Source organism: Bicyclus anynana, chromosome 12 (genome assembly GCF_947172395.1).
Source record: "Bicyclus anynana chromosome 12, ilBicAnyn1.1, whole genome shotgun sequence".
In the NCBI taxonomy this organism is placed as follows: Eukaryota; Metazoa; Arthropoda; class Insecta; order Lepidoptera; family Nymphalidae; genus Bicyclus; species Bicyclus anynana.
In genome coordinates, this window is record NC_069094.1 from 13,735,475 (window position 1) to 13,757,374 (window position 21,900).

General features: G+C 34.7%; 1 protein-coding gene across 3 annotated transcripts in view; it reads right to left on the reverse strand.

The window, feature by feature from the left end:
* The window catches only part of LOC112054766 (uncharacterized), a 96,635-nt gene that overhangs the window by 45,878 nt on the left and 28,857 nt on the right, over positions 1-21,900 (reverse strand). For all 3 annotated transcript variants that reach the window (XR_002887470.2, XM_024094656.2, XM_024094657.2), the window contains exon 2: positions 16,069-16,192. Coding sequence is in view for 2 of the 3 variants with exons in the window: in XM_024094656.2 (XP_023950424.2) it covers positions 16,069-16,192 (124 nt within the window). In the remaining variant the exon portion in view is untranslated. The remainder of the gene's footprint in view (positions 1-16,068; positions 16,193-21,900) is intronic.

The following is a 21,900-nucleotide window of genomic DNA, read 5'->3' on the forward strand; positions in this document are numbered from 1 at the left end:
TAAATCAATTAATATGAATAAATCCCACTTTTAAATAGCTTTTGTTTTATTTTGTACAACCACCTACGGTTAATATTATTTTAAATATTATAGTTTAAGACTTTTAAGTTCCAAATATAATTATACTTTTAAGTTTATTGAACTAGATAACAGACAGCCATTGTTTTATATTTATTTCCAGATAGGTAGGTACCAGGTAGGTAGGTACCTTAAATTGCTCCATTTATTACAGATTGATGACGTGGGCTTCATACATGCAATATGCACTGCCAACCCTAAGAAATCCATAGGAACCCATATTGGAGAAAAAAAATCCATTTGTACGTATAATGTCTACCCTAGTCAAAAACCTTGTGCACACCACTGATCTCCACAGATTGCATCTACGTTACCAATTTTGGAGAAATCTGCAACAAGGAACTATCCATCAATTTTGTTGAATTTCCAAAATTTTCGCCCGGAAAATCCACTTAGCTCAACGGAAACATCAAATTGTCGCACGTGCATTGGATTAGAAACCTAATTCACAGACTGCGCGTAGTGCATCGATACGTGAGCCGTGGAACAATGAATTATTCAGCGAGGGAATGTATCTATTAATTAGTGGAAGTCATTAGAGCGTCATGCTTACGGACGAAGCGTGTACTGCGATGTCCATTGATGCTATTGTATCAGTATATTGCCTATTAACTGAGGAAATGCGATACATTGCGTTCGATGTAAGTGTACCAATAAGATGGTTTAAATTTTTATAAATAGTTTACCTTTACTTTAATCTTAGATCAGATTAGATTAAATCACATCACACTATCATACTAATATTATAAAGGAGAAAGTTTTTTTTTGTTCTTTACAAGTTACCCCTTGACTACAATCTCATCTGATGGTAAGTGATGATGCATGCTAAGATGGAAGCGGGCTAACTTGTTAGGAGGAGGATGAAAATCCACACTCTTTTCGGTTTCTACGTTTCGGTCTTTGTCGGTAGGGTGGTAACTATCTACGGCCTAAGCCTCCCACCAGCCAGACCTGGACCAATTAAGAAAACCTCAATCGGCCCAGCCGGGGATCAAACCCAGGACCTCCGTCTTGTAAATCCATGTTTACAAATGTTTGTGTAAGTGTACAAGAGTGTACAAGTATGTTTGTTTCTCCTTTACGCTGTGGCTACTGAAGCGATTTGGCTGAAATTTGGAATGGAAATAGAGTTAACTCTGGATTAACACATAGTCTACTTTTCATTTCGGAAAAATCCATGGTTCCCGCGGGATTTGCGGATAACTGAATTCCACGCGGACGAAGTCGCTAATATTTCAATAATAATAAAAACGGGAAAACTTTGTAAAGCCAGTAAGATTGCTTCATTTTGGCATATTTTTGAAGAGTTAGACATTTTTGATAGGTGAACGATATTAACACGGAATCCTCAGTGCGTAAATCTGATTCACACTTGGCCATATTTTCTTTTTTTTCTTTACTTGCTTCTATAACCCTAATTAAAGTAAACTCGATGTTTGACACGATTCGTTCATAAATAGATATAAATAAAATTTCAAAATAACAGTGTTTTTGTAATAAATTACATAATACTTAAAACACAAACAGACATTTATAAAAATTTTGTCTGTCTATTTGTCCGAGCTAATCTCTAGTACCTACAGCTGGACCTATTTTAATAGGACTTCCTCTGGAAGATAGAAAAGGTTATTGAGCATTTAAAGGCTACTTTTTATCCCGAAAATCCATGGCTCCCGTGGGATGTAAAAAAAACGAGATTAGAGAATTTCACGCAAAGTCGCAGGCGTCCGCCTGTGAAGAAATAAATTTAGAGATAGCTACGTGCATTTCATTAATTAATTGTCCACCCTATTGTAAATTACCCCAAACTGTCACCCCATTTTACCCTGTACGCCCACGGCTCATAGCGTATCAGCTAATGTAATCTCGAACATTAATTATAAACTATGTAGAAAACCTATGTAAATGTAAACATGCAATGAGAATGTCGGCAACAACAGACGATTGTGGAAAGTATAATATCCTGATCATATTTATTACATACTAGCAGACGCCGCGCGATTTCACCCGTGTAGTTCCCATGGGAATACGGGAATGTGAAGCTTTCTATTGGTAAAAGAATTTTCAAAATCAGTTCAGTAATATTAGTATAGATTAGCAGTTGGCGTGAAAAACTCTTACCCTTCGAAATTTAAAGAACAGTCTTTTACACAAAGTTTCCCCACCTATTCCCCCCTCCTTTAGCCTATGTCTGGCTATTAGACATATATAAAAAGAAGAAAAAAAGTAAGAAATATCTTTCACAATCTGATTGGTAGTAGAGATTAGCACGTTTAACCAAACATACAAACTTTTCCGCTTAATTTGTTACTATAGACGAGTTAATTATAATGTCCTCCTACCATTATGAAGACGAATAACAGTTATCGAATAACTATAGTAAAATAATAACTACAATGGGTACAGCTAACCGTAGTACCTATTTACTGTAGCTTCAAACGACTAAAGACACAGAATACATACTCGTACGTACCAGCTAAAGACGCTATGATATTTCTTAATTGAACCAGGTCTGGCTGGTGGGCGGCTTCGGCCGTGGCTAGTTACCACCCTACCGCCAAAGACGTACCGCCAAGCGATTTAGAGTTCCGGTACGATGCCGTGTAGATACCGAAAAGGGCCAATAAGTTAGCCTGCTTCCACGCATCATCACTTACACATCACGTGAGATTGAAGTCAAGGGCTAACTTGTAAAGAATAAAAAAAAATTGAAGTCTTCACGTCATTTAATAATCCTTATCACAAGGTATGTGTTATTGAAGACATGTCATTTGACTTCTCAGGCATGTCATTTGTCACATTAGTTAACTGTACATGGTCATTTTACAACAGATGCCATTGTTTCCAAAGTGTTACGAGGTCGAGGTAATTCTTTATGAATTACGAGGTCTGCGTTCGTCTATTTATAAGCTAGCTATTATGCATTCAAGATTTTAATAAGCTGTGCCTCGTTAAAAGGTTCTTGAAGAATAAGGCCAACCTTCTTTGGAATAGTGTGATCGATCTAGGCCTGATTTTGATCGTACTCGCTGTTGTTATGAATGGATTATAATATTATTGTATGGTCGAAAGTGGCAATTTTCGACGACCTCCGTGGCGCAGTGGTATGCGCGGTGGATTTACAAGACGAAGGACGTGGGTTCGATCCCGGCTGGGCCGATTGAGATTTTCTTGATTGGTCCAGGTCTGGCTGGTGGGAGGCTTCGGCCGTGGCTAGTTACCACCCTACCAAGCGATTTAACGTTCCGGTACGATGTCGTGTAGAAACCAAAAATGGATGTGGATTTTCATCCTGCTCCTATCAAGTCTAGACTGCATCATCACTTACCATCAGGTGAGTTTGTAATCAAGGGCTAACTTGTAAAGAATAAAATAAAAAAATGGACTCGAGGGACTTTTATAACCTGACCTGTGTAACATAATAATATAACGGTTTTACATAACAATAAAACCGATATTATGTGCCGAGAGGAAAACTATACAGCATAATTTGTTTTGAAGAGATCTGTGTCAAACAGTGGATCATCATAATGCTAGAGGAGAGACGTGTTCTTTAGGTCAAAAATAATGCTTTGTTTTATAGTACGTAATACGTATAAGACGAAATAAGCATGATAACGGTTCACTAACCCCCATATTTATATACATGGATTTAGATTTAAACCTCAATTTTCTTCAAAGTGGACCTAATAATCACTACTGTTTAAAGTTCACTTTACTTTGTAGAAATTTAACGTTTAAATCCTAATCCATGTAATAAGGCCGTAATAGTTAAACAAAAAACATATAATGCAAGCCACTCACCATCCAATGAGTTCAATTGCCTGCATGACATTTGCATGATGTCATGAACATGACCAACACACGATCAGTTTTATCGGATGTCCTGCCGATAGCGCTGCAGGCACGTGAACTTATTGGATGGTGTGTGCTTAGCAAAACAACAGAACAACACTGCCAGGGACATGCTTACAACAATTATAAAATAGATCTTAAATATCTTCATTTCCTACATTTGTTCGTAAGCTCTACCTAATAGTTCCTCGTGTAATCTCGTTAATGTATTTGTGGAGCGTTAATTGCACTGTTTACCGATACTCCACTTTTTCCCATAATGAAGTAGGCGTAGCTAACGTTATAATCAATCGTATAAATCAACAACAAATCGTATAATACGAAACGTTGCTAAGACTAACTTGGAATTTCTAACAACATTACACGTTCCAGAACTCAGGATCTTGTTTAAAAAAAAGTGTGGGTACTTCGATAGCAATTTATTAATTATTCATATGACTTTTATTAGTAAACTTTAAAAATAAGTTTTCAAAAATAATATTTACAACTTGACTTTGCAATTGCACTTTGTAGAGTCAACATCTCCTGAGGATGCTCCGGTTTCGGGGTGAAACGTACGTAGAGAGTATTTTGTCGGACCTGGGTGACGTTGTCGCATGGGTTCGCCGAATTTTCGCGGATGATAGCAAAATAAATAAATCATTATATAATATTTACAAATGTTTTTCAAAATGTATATTCATAGGACTAGTACTTTCTTTGATAACAGCCAAAAATACCTTCTTTTTATACACATTTTAAGAGGTGTCCCGGTATCATTCAGCAGGTGTCCGTTACACAACTTAACACTACACACAACAATAAACTGTGTATCGAGCAATGTTTCCCAAAGTAATAAGAGACCCTACAAAAATGTTACGTGGCAAAAGAGCTACTGAGAGAGAGTGAAAAGGTATTACTGAAGCTAGTCATGTTCTGTTATAAGCCTCCTCGAATCACCCAACACAGTTTTATTGGCAGCTAGAACAAAGATCTAAATTAATAACGCTTCAAAAGTACGAAGAAGTGCAGTTTAATTACAGTTAAAGTGCAGAAAAACATCAAATCAAATGAATTTATGTCAAGCTCCTTTGCAACGTCAAGTTTGAGTTGTACCTTCTACCACCAGTTCGAAATTCCGAACTTGACAATTGGGTCTTTGTAAAATATTCTGGATAAGTGAATATTCTGGGTAAGTGTTATACAATGACTAATGCTGAATTTTTAACATTTTTTTTGGTTTTATCGAGCTCTCACTTCTACCCCAAGCAGAGAGAACATGACCTGTAGTGGATAGAGTAGGCTTTATAGGTACAACTTGACCACAATAGAACATTTTATCACCAATACTGGCGCTATGTGCACCAGTGCTGTCCTCAGGGCAGGCAATGCAATTTTTGCATCCATGAAGTGAACGTCTCTGCCCACAGGTGGGCTTGGGAGCTTACACTTTGGGGAACGCTGTTATAGAGACAGTTGGCAGGACATGGTCCGCCAATCTGATGGCGCGATAGGGCCCCGAGGCGGCTTACACTACCTTTTGTTTATTGACCATTGTGAGATCTACCGATGCCCGAAGAATGGAGCAATATACAATGAGCTCCTTCAGATAGTAAACTGTAACTTCCCACTGGGTGCAGTCTACGTTGACTAGCCTGAGGAACTCTAACAGCAAGTATAGTTTTATTTTATTTAAACTAGAGAAAACACGCGACTTCGTCTGCTTGGAAAACTTGATTTCCGAACCTTTAAAGGGGACACAATTCCGTCATACATGATTTTTGCGTACCTTTAATTGTTTACGAAGCGGTTTTGCCGCATTTTTAGTGGATTCTCCGCTCCTATTAGTCGTAGCTTAGTAGTGTTATACAGCTGTCCTGTAAATAATGGACTATCAAATTTACCCTTCTCAATAGAATTCGCCATGATTCACTACAAACAGACGTACTAACATGACTTATACAAACAACAGAGCTTGATAAATAAGTCTTATTGAAATAAATGAATTTGTACTCGCATCTGTGCTCAAGTACAATGTTCATTATTGATTGCGTCCAACGCTTTGTGAACAATCACACAAAAGCCTCCGGTTTTCAAATTGCGGGTACTTTAACTAAACGTTTAGTGGGCGTCAATGTTTGCACGCCGTTCGACCCACATTAAGATTACCCGTGGGGGGAAAGTCAGACTTTCTGTGACCACATATCGTTCGACAACAAGACAATTAACCGTGCAATTTGTGGTAACGTAATGATATAGGTAACATACTAAAAATACTATTCAGCTACCCGAGGGCCACGAACAAAAACGCGACAAAATAAATCTTTGTTGCAAAGGAAATAAAGTAAACAAACAATAAATAAAGACACACTCAGTGTGTTAAAGCTGCTACTAATATTAATACCAATAACCTTGAATAATCACTTTCCACTTAATATGTATTTTGTCAACATTTTATTGACATAGAGAATCAGTGAGTCGGTCTAGTTTCGTGGCCCATAATGCTTATACCTCATAAACCAGCGTAGAGATGACCGACAAAGACGTACCGCCAAGCGATTTAGCGTTCCGGTACGATGTCGTGTAGAAACCGAAAGGGGTGTGGATTTTCATCCTCCTCCTAACAAGTTAGCCTGCTTCCATCTTAGATTGCATCATCAGTTACCATCATGTGAGATTGTAATCAAGGGCTAATTTGTAAAAAAAAAAAAATATATCGACCACACTTAAACAATGACTTACACAAATAGAAATCCCATTTTAATTTTTTGCATTATAATTAAGTTTAAATTATAAGAAGCTAGTAATTAAAATATAAACAGAGAGGCATGTTCGCTCAGCGAAAAATCTCTTTAAATAAAGAAAAAAAGCTTAAACATTTGTGTACATCCTAATTTTAATTATAAGCAATGTCTTATACATTGCTTATAATTAAAATTATATTAGTTATGATTCGAATACGGTATTTTATATTGGACAATGTTCAAATCTGTTCCTTATCTATCTAGCATTGAAATAAAATAAAGGTTAACATATTCACTTTAACTGTTAAATAACAGTTACCAGAACATACCACTTACCGAGTAAAAAATCCAAAGGCTTCTCTTGCTAAACATAATAAAGTAACCTTTCTAGTATAATTTATCAGTAAACCCACCCAATAAATAACCAGTGGGTAATAAATAGTGACAAGTATACAAATAGTTAAGAGAAAAACAAACTGATCAACTTATATGGCAAACTGACGGCCTCCGTGGCGCAGTAGTATGCGCGGTGGATTTACAAAACGGAGGTCCTGGGTTCGATCCCCGGCTGGGCAGATTGAGATTTTCTTAATTTTTCCAGGTCTGGCCGGTGGGGGGCTTCGGCCGTGGCTAGTTACCACCCTACCGACAAAGACGTACCGCCAAGCAATTTAGCGTTCCGGTACGATGCCGTGTAGAAACCGAAAGGGGTGTAGATTTCATCCTCCTCCTAACAAGTTAACCCGCTTCCATCTTAGACTGCATCATCACTTACCATCAGGTGAGATTGTAGTCAAGGTATAACTTGTAAAGAATATATAAAAAAAAAACCAACTCAATAAGTTAAATAGTGACAAGTATACAAATAGTTTAGAGAAAAACAAACCGATCAACTTATATGGCAGACCATCATAAAGCCGCACACAAATATGCCCATGAAAAAAAAAGTATATTCATTGTATGAACACACACACATACACAAGTAGCGACAAGTTTGGCACAAATAAATGTCACCATTAATTAGTGACCACCGCTTGACGAGTCGGACAAATTGCACAACGCAACGTCGCCGACACACGTCAAGTCGAATATCGAGTTGTGCATATTTAACGAACGAATGCCAGTGGACTTTTGTAAGCCATTGAAAATTAATGAACTGCAGTTTTTGTTTTTTTTTAAATTCACGTAACACTTTACAAAACAAGCTGATAGAAAACCGTGGCTCAACAACCCTTCAAAGTGCAAGTCCAATAACTTGCCCTGTGCTAGTCCACTTGAGACGAAGGTTAAAACCTTTTACAAACAAGTACAATCATAGTGAATCTTTTAAACCTCACTATGATTAGGAATAAGAGAATAAGAATAGTTTATTTGAAAAAACTCAGTACACAAATTACAATGACGTCCTGGCCCTTAAACTAGGTAAGCCCGTGTCTTATGGGTCAGTGACTTCCATAGGTGCATATGCATGCATAGGTACAGTGACACAAATGAATGAATGATTGGTTGTTGATTGACGAAAAAAGCATTGTTGATCCGATCTTACGAGTACATGATGTTAAGTGCCGATGCAGTCTATGGTGCTCACTAATTTCGTAAAGTACATTACTTTGAATGCGTAAAGGAAACTGTAAATCAAATTCAAAATTTATTTAAATTTAAGAAAAAAAAAATTTAAAGCCTATGTTTTATTTTTATTTATTTTAATAAAAATAAAACGTAGGCTTAGTTTACAAGCAGATTTTAAACGTCAGGTTATGTTATTATGGTGAAATAAAATCGAAAAAAAATCGGTTCCAAACGCGCCTATACTCTCTCTCGAATCAGGATTGGTTTGTTTAGTGGCTTCGGCCGTGTTTGCAAGTTAGCCATTTGTATCATATAACACATTTTGCAATTCGGTTAAACATTTTTATATGATGCTCTATAAAATTCCGACAATGGGTTGAAGACTGAGTACCTCCTCCAGGATAACGCGATTCCATTTTTGATACCTTCGTCAATTAACATCAGGTGAATCGCTAAAATGATTGAAAAAATTGATTTTAAAGCTTCAGGAGCCATACTGAAAACGACGTTGGTTACTATAGAAGTAATAAGTATTTAATGAATATGCATGAATTAAAAATGTATACTCAGAAAAACAGTGCTCTGAGATTCACAAATGCTTGAATATTTTACGAGCGCTAAAGCCAAGCCAAAGCAAGAATAAACTTACAAAAAAAGCTACGAGATAAATACGATTTATCATATTACATAACAAATGACGTAACCAACAAGTATCTAATAATTCAACAAGTTGAGAAATGTTTTAACGTCTATGTTTTTATCTATTCAGAAGATTCACTTAATGATAATTTTATAGCCATTCAGATTTTCCTGTTCGTGAAGTTACCTACTCGATCTCGAATCTAGTAACAGACATTACTACTCTTATATTTATAAGGCGGCATTACTTTGCGCAAATTCATGCGCCGTTCTAAACGGATAAAGGAAAGTTTAAACATAAAGGTCATGATTTATTGAAATGTACACAATCTTCCTCGTTATTATTATTTTAAACTAGGCTTGTATCTGATCATAAAATACAGGGGACCGCACAGTACCTAATCTAATTTAGGTTTTATTTTAATACGAGTAAGGACTATTATAAAAGGAAATTGTCTCTCGCTGTGTGGTCCACCGTACTCTACTCGGTCGCTACTTTCACCTCACACTCTGAGAAAGTCGCCATCGGCAATTTAGAACGTGTTAAAAACAAGTTCTAAGCTCGCAATACTTATACAGATTTCGATACTGAAACTTGATTTAATTAATAAAACCTGTTACACAATTCCTAAACGATCAATTTCCTTGACATTAAGCTCAAAATTATTGTTGGAAACAATATTAACGAAACTGATTTATAAGCCGATATAGATTATTTTATTTCTCATCACATTAATCAATTTCGTGATAAAAAATAAACCGGCTGACACGACATTATTTATTTATACAAAGCATTGTAAATATACAGTCACGACGAAGAACCAAAAACGATTGACCTCGATCGATCTGTTAAATGTCACTTGAAAACACGTTACCACGCGGAAACGTCAGACCTTTACCGAGAAAGAAATGCCATAGCAACAATGGCGAACCTTTCACAGATATCAATCGTCGGAGCAAAATTATAAATGTTGAGAAGTAAAGACATCACGATTCGTTGCTACGTTCGCAAAACAAAAAGTACAAGACAAATAAAAACTGTTTACGATGTGTATTTTGTTCAAGTGCAAAGTGTTGCATAAGGTTTAGTATCGGCTGCAATAAATAATAAAGTAATGGCCTATAAACGTCCGAAGCTGTGAACGTGTGGCTGCGATGATATCGCTGACAACTCGGAATCAACGGCTGCCTCACGACTGTCTGCCACGATGGCGATGGCAATGAAGATGACAATTCAAAGCAGTATTCAACTTCCAGAACGTAGAGTATATATAACGATAATATTACGAGAGCTTGTATAGTATCATTTAAAAGTGGAAATTTTGCAGACGATAGTGGCATTAGGAGAAAGCAGATCAAGACACTCAATTATCTAAGTACAAAGCTTATTATTTCATGTTTTCATCAGTATGAGAAAACATGTGATTAGTCGCCAGACGATTATCTAGATGGCAACATCAGAACTTGTACCATAACTTTGAATTGAAGTAGCTAGGGAAGCGTAGATTCAAAACTAGGTACTAAAGGTACTCTTCAAATTGCGTAGACTAAGATAAAAAGAGTTGATAGGTAAAAAATACTGATATGACGCCAGAAACAATCAAATACAAAACTAAAACAGCAATAGCACAGACAATAGTGTTGTAAATCCGCTTATTAAAACGTTTAGCGGTAGTTGTGGAGCATTAAAATTTCCATAATACGTGACACGTTGCTTTATATTTATTATTCTACATAAGATTATATATTTTCGAATATAAATGTAAATGTCTATCATATCATATACCGTGATACCACATTAATGAGCCAATTGTATTATTTATTCTCTATTTCAACATTTATAGCCCATAAAACAGATCATTTAAATTCATGCTATTTTAATCTTATCTTTCATCTCATAATATCCATCAAGACTTTGTAAAAGTATGTTGTGTATTTGTAAGGTATCATTTAATATTTTTATTCCAAGCTCATATTTATATTTATAAAACTGCAACACACTTAAAACTCCTGCTTGAAATCTGAATAGCGTTGGAGTGCCTCTCAGCAGTCACATCTACAGAATTCTATCCATCAACGACAAGATAGAAAGAGACACCGATGAATCGATTTAACGTTACTGAATGTGAAATCGAGATCTCAGCGAATGCATCTCAAGACGAATGCCCCGAACAAAGAGGAATCGATGAATACGGGTGAAGGGGGGGTGTCGAGTGCACCGACCTCCTCCTTCCCCCGGCCACGGTGCAATTTGTACATTTCAAGTGCACACAAAGGCAAAGCGAGGAGGTCGCAGCAAGCTTTGACAGAATTAACTTGTCCGTAGCAAGCGACTAGGTAAGCATCACCTATATTGAATCGCGCGGCCAAACGAGACGGAATTTTAGATGCATGCAAATTCCAACTACATTCAGCGCGCACCGGCACCGACACTGTGCCTACGCCTGTCAATAACTTGTTCTGCGTCGATTTAAATTATTTGATCCTGAACTTACATGCCCGTCTTTCAACTAGTACCTAATTTTTCTATTGTTGTTTTAACACAAGATATAGTAATCATCAATAAACTATTTCTAAACAAATACAAAATATATTGGAACATTTTGGAAAACCTCCAACAGACAAGAGTCATCAGAAATTAGCAAGAATATCGATTTTTATATCAGAAATTCTTTCTATCTAGAAAACGCCAATCTTCGAATTGATTTATTGTATCTTTATCTTAGCTTAGCAATTTTGAGTCATAGTTAATCTTTACCTTAACCTAATCCTTAGAAGCTACAACGCAGCAGACAGACACGTTAAAATTATAATACCTTTCCGACGGTGTGAAAATATATATTAACATCCAAAGTGGCACTGCCTTGGTAACGCAATAGTGGAAATATGGAAACCCACTTCGGACGTACTAATATTACAAAAACGTCGACTGAAGCAATGTAGCAGTAAAAATTGAAGGATAAACATGTTTTGGTGAGATTATCAAAGCAAATAAAGCGTGCGCGAGTTGAGAAGCGAACTCACTGTAAACACAAAGATCATATAAACATTATATTGATAGCAGATAGGACAAAACTGTGCCGTGTTTGTGCGCCAGTAAGTCTCGTGAGGATGGTTAGTTAAAAAAAGTTCATAAATTGATCAATCTACTTACAAATACAATTAATAGATCAACAAATAAAATTATTTGATTTTTATTGCCTCTATTGTTAACTAACATATGATTGTAACTATATTATTGAACAATACTCGTAAAAAATTGAGTTTACAAAGTTAATACTTAATATTTATTTTATTCTTTACAAGTTAGCCCTTGACTACAACCTCACCTGATAACCAGACCAAAATAATAATAATAATAAAGTGAAACTCTTAACCTAATACTACTGAAAATCTGTAGGCAAAACTTTCAAAACACGACAAGGAGAAAACAATTAAAGTAATTGACAAACTAATGAAGGCTATCAGAATTAAAACTACTTCTAGACTATGGATTCTGAGACCAAAATTTGAGAGTTGGAATGAAAATATTTTTAATAGCGGCTCTACACGTCAAGTATCTATGATGTAAACGCAAAGTGGGACGAGCTATAACGACGCATTCATTAGGCAATGGGTGTGCTCTGAATAAACTATTCAGAATGAATCCGTGGAGACCCTGTCACTATGGAAAATGAGAACGCACCGATGAGACCGTCTAAAATCTAAACACTTTTTACAGTTTATACGATCATATTGTCAAAGATACATAGAGGCTTTCATTTTAACACAAGAAGAAGAAGAAATAATTATTTAAAGTAATAATAATAAACATTATAGAGACTTATTTATTTAAAGAGCCATGTTGAGTTTATTGCTTACTTCTACTTGAAATAAACGAATTTTGGTTTAAATTTTGCAGAAAAGTCCTCAAAGGTCTCTAATCTCTCTAACTCTAGAACAGTAGACATGCTTTTAGACAGCCAATAAAGCAATCTACCAACAACAATAAAATTTACACCCCAAAACAAATTGAAATTGAAACGAATTTTACTTTAATCTAAAAATTTAAACAAAAAAAATTGTAATTTTTCTGTAGAATATTTGAATAATATATCTGGCAATAACTATTTGTGAAATTCATTTTGGAGGCTTTCGTCAAGGTGAAAATTTGGTAATGATTTCCGTTGTGCAAACGACATTTTAGTAGGTACAAGAATAAATTTATTTCTTCAAATAAGTCATATTATTTATTATGACCAATACTGTTATGAAATGGCCTTGTTCGTTAATGAAATCTTATCGTTATTTGAAACTTCATACAATTTTTGGAGGTGTTTTCGGTATTAACGTGCAACTTCACAATTTTAGTACTTTGACAATGACGTATTTTAATAAAGATTAAACAACTTGTAGTGTTTCATTGTCATCTAATAATTATCACTGCCATTTAAGTATAGAGCTTTTTTTTTATTCTTTACAAGTTAGCCCTGGACTACAATGATGATACTAATGGTAACTGATGATGCAATCTAAGATGGAAGCGGGCTAAGTTGTTAGGAGGAGGATGAAAATCCACACCCCTTTCGGTTTCTACACGACATCGTACCAGAACGTTAAATCGTTTGGCGGTACGTCTTTATCGGTAGGGTGGTAACTAGCCACGGCCAAAGACTCCCACTAGCCAGACCTGGACCAATTAAGAAATCCTTAATCGGCCCAGCTGGAGATCGAACCCAGGACCTCCGGATAAAAAGAGTATAAAAAATAAATCCGATAAAGTACTTTTCGTTAAACTAGACAGTTAAACAAGCATTCTGCTTCTACGTTAACGAATCCTCTTGCACCATAGTCAGCTAAAAATAAAAAGATGTAGGACAGCAGATATCAAGCCGCGCAATTACTCCTTCAAATTAATTTTCCTGTTTTTTTACAAGTAAAATAAAAACAATACCGAACGCCCCGCGGTAAACGGACCAAAACATGTTTACTTTCACATCGTACCGCATTGTTCACATTACTCATATCCACAACGTTACGACAAACCCGTTTGTATGCGATCACCAATAAACCGACCATTACATACCGCCTACCTTAAAAACAGATATGGGAAATTATTACACCAAATGTTTCTGTAGAATGTTTTATTTTTCTACATTTCTCTAATAGAATGCTTGTAAAGTCGTAAAGACCTTCTTTAGAACATTTATTTATGGATTTGTATGTTTTAGAGAGGTTGCTTTTATTTACCAAAATATTCAATTTCTCTAAGTTATGAATATAGTATTTGTACTTATATGTTATCTAACCCTATTATTTATTGATGTTAAGCCATCTAACATTTTGTTATATATTTTATATCAGTGTTTTGCTTTTTTTCATCTTTGCCTTACAAAATTACAAATGATTACAATATTTCTCAATTAACTATTGTAAATATAAATGGTTATAAAGTTAACATTTAACAACAATTCAGCATCAATAAGTTTATAACAAGCAACAGTGGATAATGATGATAATTTTTTATAACAAATATTTATACATCTCATAAACTAGTCAGAATGAGTCGTCGAGGTATAATTTTATAACATCATGCATTAACCATAGCTAGTTACACACAAAGAAACGAACAATAAATTCAATATCGTCGACATCACTATAACGTCTCTGCTTTTTGTTTTAAATAACGCAATAAACATGTCGCTAATGGGTATAAATGACACATTTGCACACGACGAAGATCGACATTGACAACAAAAACTAATATTGTTATCTGTAGCCGGCATCTCCCAAATCATTCACATAGCGAGAAAAAAAACCTACCCTACACTGTGCGTGTCAGTCCATGCACAGTGAAGGGTTCCGTTATTGCAAGTCACCAGTCTTTTCACCATCGATTGCACTAAGAGTGGTAATGGTAGTAATGGTGGAAAGTTGGTAACTTAAGACATACGGGTAGACGGATATACCAAAACTATAAGGGTTCCTTGTAGACTATGGAACCCTAAAGAACACGGAGTCAATAATGCAGGAGTACAAGTATTTCTATTTTGTTTGGTTCAATTTAGCCAAGTACTTTACGACTTTACATACCATCTAGTCTAGACACTACATTACACATAGTTTTTTAAACGTTCGGGATTTCAAAACTAGATACAAATTTGTATATTAACGTTGTATAATTTTGTTCTTTTAATTTAATGACATTCATTCACACTCTAGAACCAGTTTCTAATGTAGATAAAATCAACTGATTAATAGCTTTAACAAAAATAATTGCCTCTTCTTGGTTTCTACATTTTATTATGATGATGGCAAATGCTGTGGCTCCGTCAGGGTGCTATGTAGTAATAGAATTAGTAATGAAAATGTTCGTATCATATTTTTTTTAATTAGCATTTGAGATTAGCGTGTACTTTAATTTATTCAAGAACATTTGTCTTTGTGTAAAATCGAACGCTAAATGTAACTCAAAATATTAGGAAAGTCTTGTTAAGTAATCAAGTAAAATCTTCACAACAAAACATAAATTACATATTTAGCTACTTCTTAATAATCTTAATTATTTTTATGAAAACCGTATCTAATTAGTTGCTTAAACGTATCGACGCCATGAGAGTTATTTAGAGAAAATGTTTTACTAAAACGTCATAAGATTTCTCCAGAGATTTTTATCCATTTTATTACCTACTTAAAATATACGATTCTTTATAGTCAGGATTAATAACTATTACAATTATCCAAATCCTGAAAGAAAATATATTAACTTCTTCTTTGTCTTTTTTCTCTTCATAGGTGAGGTTTAAAATGATTGACAAGCATTATTTTATTTTAAACAAACATTTTATTTTAAAAGATCTCAGAATAAACGGTAAAAGCAAATAGTTTACTCTAGGATATTCAGGTTAACAGATTATTATAAATAACGGTAAAGCAAATAGAGTAATCCTAATAATTAATAACTTGCGTGAAATTAGGGTTTCCACAAATTGTTTCCAAATAACAGTCACATACAGTCAGTAAGTTTTGCGTGAAAGAGACTATCATTACAATCACTTTTTAGCAAATCTCGACAAAAATCGACTCTCCATTGCAAATTTCAGCTGAATCAGTAAAATAGTCGCGACGTTAAAGAACAAAACATCCATACAAACTTTCGCTTTCAATAATATTAGTAGGATATTCAGGTTAAAAGATTTTGGAATCATGAGAACAGCAAGTTTACCTTAGGATCAAAACTGAAGGCGGTCTCCGGTCTCAAAGGGCAGGGCAAGCCGCACTTACAAGTGCCCGATGTTTGTAAGTATTCCCGTAGCTGCGAGAGGTTACTCAACGCCGATCCACTGGGACTGAAACAAAAAGAGCGCTTTGTGTCACGATGTTGATGCTCCACAGATAACTTTTGCAACGCTTCGTTATCACGATAAGCCCTGGAACCATTTGCACGCGTAAAATATTTATTTTGACGAATTGCACAGTGCTCCTAACCTTTATAAATAATTTTAACCACGAACATGCCTCTAAAGTTTAAAGATTTTACGAAAGCTTATAAAAAAGCTCTAATGTAAATGATTATTAAATACACGATAAAAAAGCTTGGAAATGAAGTGCACTATGACTATGACTGGCTACTTAAGATTTACGCAATATTATAAAATGGTAATAAAAAAAAATCTAGCTGAGTTTGTTGTGGGCTCTTTTTTGGACCAAGGCGCCGTTTGGAACCCTTGTAACTACAATTTAAATTTTTCGACTTTATATCTCCATTATCTTATAACATAACCTGACAAAAGTGCTTGTAAAGCCTGTAAAAGTAAGCTTGATTGAAATAAATTCATTTTGACTTTGACTTTACAAGCAGAAAGTAACACGTTCAAAGCTCAACCAATTTCAAAACTCAAAGACTTAGGTAGTAGCGTTTTCGGTCATTAAATTCAAAAGCGTAAATTTACATCCTCTCCATTAGGCCTAAACACCAATAAAATAGGAATTTGGCCCATACAGAGGAATAGTTATTTAGCATATCAATCGCAATTCTGTGTAATCAAAAAGAATCCTACGATACAAGTGTTTATACCAAATATTTTCTTAGAAGTTTAATCACCAAAACAAACCCGTCTTGTCACTAAAATCACATATTTCACTTACGTTATACGTAATTTCTAAAGAACAAAGTGTCTAAATCCTTTATTATACGCGTACAGTACGAATTACACCAAAAACTACACCGAATTTACGATTTATTCACATTTATTTTCTGAAAAACAAAATCACAACGAGATTAATTTGCACAGCTTAACTACGATTACGGCAATTTGACATTTCGTAACGCTAGATTGTCTATGAAAAGCAAGGATGGGTAAATAACATCGAGCGTTAACTTATCGATAAATGATAATGAATGATTCTTTAATAATTGATATGTTGTTAGTTTAAAGATGGGAAAATGAAATATTTTATAATCATTTTATTTTAAAAAATAGTTTTTTAATAAAAATGTTATACAATACATATGCTCACGTTATTCTATAGCGTAAAAGATATCTTACGAATAGTAGCATTATTCAAACACTGGTATGGATAACATTATCTCAATACGATTTTTAATAAAAATCGTCAAATCAAGATTTTAACAAAAACTAGCAATGTAAATTTAATTTGCAAAATGCGCGCGATCAGCTGTTTTCCAAGAGGTCAAATAGGCAGGTCACGACTAATAGGTATCTATCTATACAAAGTCACAAACAAACTGCGCGACGTTGTATTGCCGACCGCCGCCGGTGCCGAGGAAAATAATTGCTATCTCTCTCTAACCTAAGCCGCGCGGCGTGGTTAATAGGTATTTTCAAAATATTGAAACTTTAGGTCCTTTCGCTAGACGCTACGCTATTTTTTCTTTAGTTCGTGTTCGGCGGTCTGTTGACAAACAAACCAAAATTCAAAAACCTTTGTGTATGTTCTATGTTATGTTAGTAGTGATTTTCTGTAACGAATACTCATACAATTGTGTCGTTTGTATTGTGTGTGTTTGTGTGTGTTGACTGAGAAGTCTTGAAATGCTTAGATCAAATCAATTCAGTACTCATGAATATTGTACCTACTATGACGACAGAACGTCTCGTAAACGAGACACAACCTAAAGTAAGTTAATTACCTGTACCTAGTTAAAAACTTGTAAAGTATAAAAAATAGGTATTAGATAGGTAAGTGTAGCCAGCCGATTTGCTGTCGATGCGTACGTACCTACTCGTACGTACACAGTAGATTGCGGAGCGTTGTTATCGCATTGTTCGCTGTACATTGCGTGCTCAAAATTTTCACAATCTGAATTTTCTCATTTCCCACGTAATTGTTATTTAAAATATCGTTGTGGAAACTAAATTTAACCTCTTCACGCAGTTTTCGGTATCATGTCCCTTACACCCAGTATGTACGTGGATACGTGCACACTTTTTTGAAGTATAAGCAAATCTTGGACGTTAGTACGTCCCCAAAAGATTAAAGAAAGAGACGGCCGCGTGGCGCAGTGGGTAGTGACGCTGCTTTTTGCATCCACGGCTGTGGGTTCGATTCCCACAACTGGAAAATATTTGTGTGATGAACATGAGTGTATATAAGTATTTATATGTAGTATATAATTGTATATTAATACTATAATATCAACTATCTTAGCACCCATAACACAAGCTACTCTGTATGCTTACTTTGGGGCTAGATAGTGATGTGTATTGTTTAAGTATATTTATAATAATAATAAAAAAAGATTACCCCATTTCTTAACCACGCGTACCCATAGGCATAAACCGTGCACCGTTCACCGTTTGTGACACGTGATATTTAATTTCTTAAAATGCACACAACCGACAAACGTTACTATACGTTCCCTTTTAAGATAACGTTGTATAGTAACGGATGTTTTAGTTTAGGTATTTCAGTTATAACGATACCTACTTGATATCGTTCCGATGCCCGCCGTTAACTTCTCAACCCTACTGATTGTCTTTGATTCATAGTCGGCCATTATTGTTGTGTAAAAAAGTCATCTAAGTAAATTTCGAGTATAGATTGCTTGTAAGACCATACCAACAACTACTTTAACTGGAAACTGTAAAATATAAGATGTTTTACCTTAATGAGCTAGAGCAAATGAGGTAGCGACCTTGAAACGTCGTTCAATTAACAACCATTTGATTAGTAGAGAATTTAGTGCACGATACAGGTCGGTTAAATCTATATTAAGTGTTAATGTAGGGCGATAAAATGCCAGGTATTCCACTGTGATTAGTTACACTCATTAACTTGATATATTAGTATTATAAATTAATAACATAATAATGTTTTTATCTCCCTTATATTATTAAGAACTTCTTAACTTTCTAGTTTCAGCAATTACATATTGATTAAATAGAATTAAAAAAAAAATCTATTAGCAAAGTAGATTGCAAGAAAAATAAACAAATGCTTCTCTTTTATTAATCTCTTAACTTACTAGTTTCAACATTACTACTACGGGAAAACTTCACAAACTTTATTAACAAAGAACATTGTAAGAAAGACAAACAACAGCCTACTCAAAATATAAATTATTGATTAAAAAAATGTTCAAAACAACGTTGTATTAGAATCTTAGCATATCTGTCCATAATTTTAAGTATCCATCCACTTTCAAAGTAAGGACATGTTATTTATAATAGCATTGTGTTCACGATGCACTGTCTGATCAAAGTCTAGACCAAGCATGCAAACAAAACAATAATCATGATGCACCGGTTGCAACTTGTTAACGGTTACTTCCTTTTACGACGAGGTTACAGATTGGAATGACGATCACTTAATATATGACTTATTCTTATCTATCTAATACAAATTGATCGATACATTTAGTCATACATACATTTGAATTTATTTAAGCCCTTTCAAATTAGTCACTTTTCTATGTCATCACATCTTTACAAAAGGATGATGATACAATTGTATATGACGATAGAATGATGATATTAAAATTTGGAAGGCAATATTGACGGCTATACTTTACACATTATTAAATACATTTCAAAAGTTATATAAAAGCTATAGCTGGAATTTAATGCATGAATTTTCCAGGTAGTTAATATAAAAATATAATATTATAATTAAAATAATACGCAGTAATGTCTTATTAAAGTCTCAAGATACAACAAATTATGATTATTAATATGCCAACGAGCGCTACGAGGCCAAGGCATCTCGAAAGAGCATACGTTTAAAATATAATGATTAACATCTAAGAGAGAACGAAAGAAGCTAAATTTTCTTGCAAAAGAGAATAAATTAAGCTCTTGCGCAATCGTTTTTTAATTCCAGACATGCCCGAAGTTGGTCAATCAAACAAGAGAATCAAGATTACGTGATTGCGAATGCCAGGGAGGTAATCTTTTTTGCAAACTTAGTGAAAATCGTGTAACATCACATACACCAGTCACGATAAATATTCCGAAGGAATTTAATCGGTAGAACATAAACGTTAAGTTGAAAAATACTTTTCTGGATGTCTGAATCTTGATGAAAATACCTTACCGTGGCATTGTTCCAAGAAAATTACCTACGAGCTTTTTAATGTTGATAGCAATGTTTTTTTATTGATTGTCACAAAATCATACTGTAACGTAAAAACAAAATAATTGACACCACTTATTAACAAGTTTAATTAACAAATACAAGCAAAGACAAACAACAAGTTTTTGTTATAAAGTTTTTGAGCAACATATACAATCATATATCTACATTGGTTACTTAAACCAAAACCCTTCGAACAAAGGATGGACAACAAAGAATAATGAATGACTGTACTGGGATTAAATTATATTGAAGCGAAATGTGTCTGTATAATTTTAATTACGCAACAAAAACTTGTCACTGCGGTTACAAGGATAATAAAGTGTAAATTATCAAGTTATTATAAAAAGGACGATAATAACTGACATTAAACCAACCAGGCTTCTCCTTGCCGACACAAAAAGAACTGCTCGTATTATCATAATGGAACTTGACAGTTTTATCCGGTCTGATTTTATAGCATTTTACTTTTCAAAAGTTGTCAGCGTAATTTATTTTTATGTACCAACCTTAAGAATATTTAAAGACGAGTAATCATTCTCAATTTTCGAAGAACGAATGACTTGCAGCATAAACTTTTACAGCTCACAAGTGTTTACCAATGATGAAGATTTAATCTCTATAAAGCTTGAATATCTTTACCATGTTAATCAGTACTTCATAATGACAGCCAATTTTTTATTCCACGTAGTATAAAATAGGTCAACTTATTGCTTAGCCCACTAAATTTCATTCGAGATTGAGCTTCATTTAATCCAACACAACACAACAACGTTACTTAGTATTTGATATATTCGGAGGAAATAGTTTGTTAATTAAAACAGTGTAAGCCGGCAGGGGGGTGAGGCAGTGACTCGTGTAAGCGATTGAGAGTGTATTTGCTGAAAGGGTTGAAAAGCTCCTAGTCAACCGTGCCTGTTCAGTCCCGTGATCAACTGACTGCGTGGTCGGTCAATAATGCTTAATTGGTTTTCCTCCTTTTCGAAAACACATTTTACAATGTTGCTAGAGTACAACATACTGTTTCTTATGAGTAGGTAACCTACTCATAGGAAACATATCTCCAGTCGGTCCCTCATGACTGAGGACCGTGATCTCCTTGGCGAGTCATCTTTCCACCACAATATAATCACACCACTAGGAATAATCTAATAAAACTTCAATATCTTAATGAAAGTCGACACAAGCACTAGTGCTTGAGAAGTAAGTAAAATTAAAGAAACTTGTACACTAATATACTGTTCCACCCTTAAACCTCGACTGAATCGTCTCTGTCGCAAAATCTGTTCCTCAAGACCTCTACTAACTATAATCTAAAGCTACCAAATTCCAAATTCCACCAGAGTACGAAGAGAGAGAGTTTTCGATATTTCGTTATAAGTGAGTGACCTTTCATTATTATATAGATCTAGCGATTTCTACGCCTAAACTAAAACTGTCATCCCCTTACCTATCAAGATAT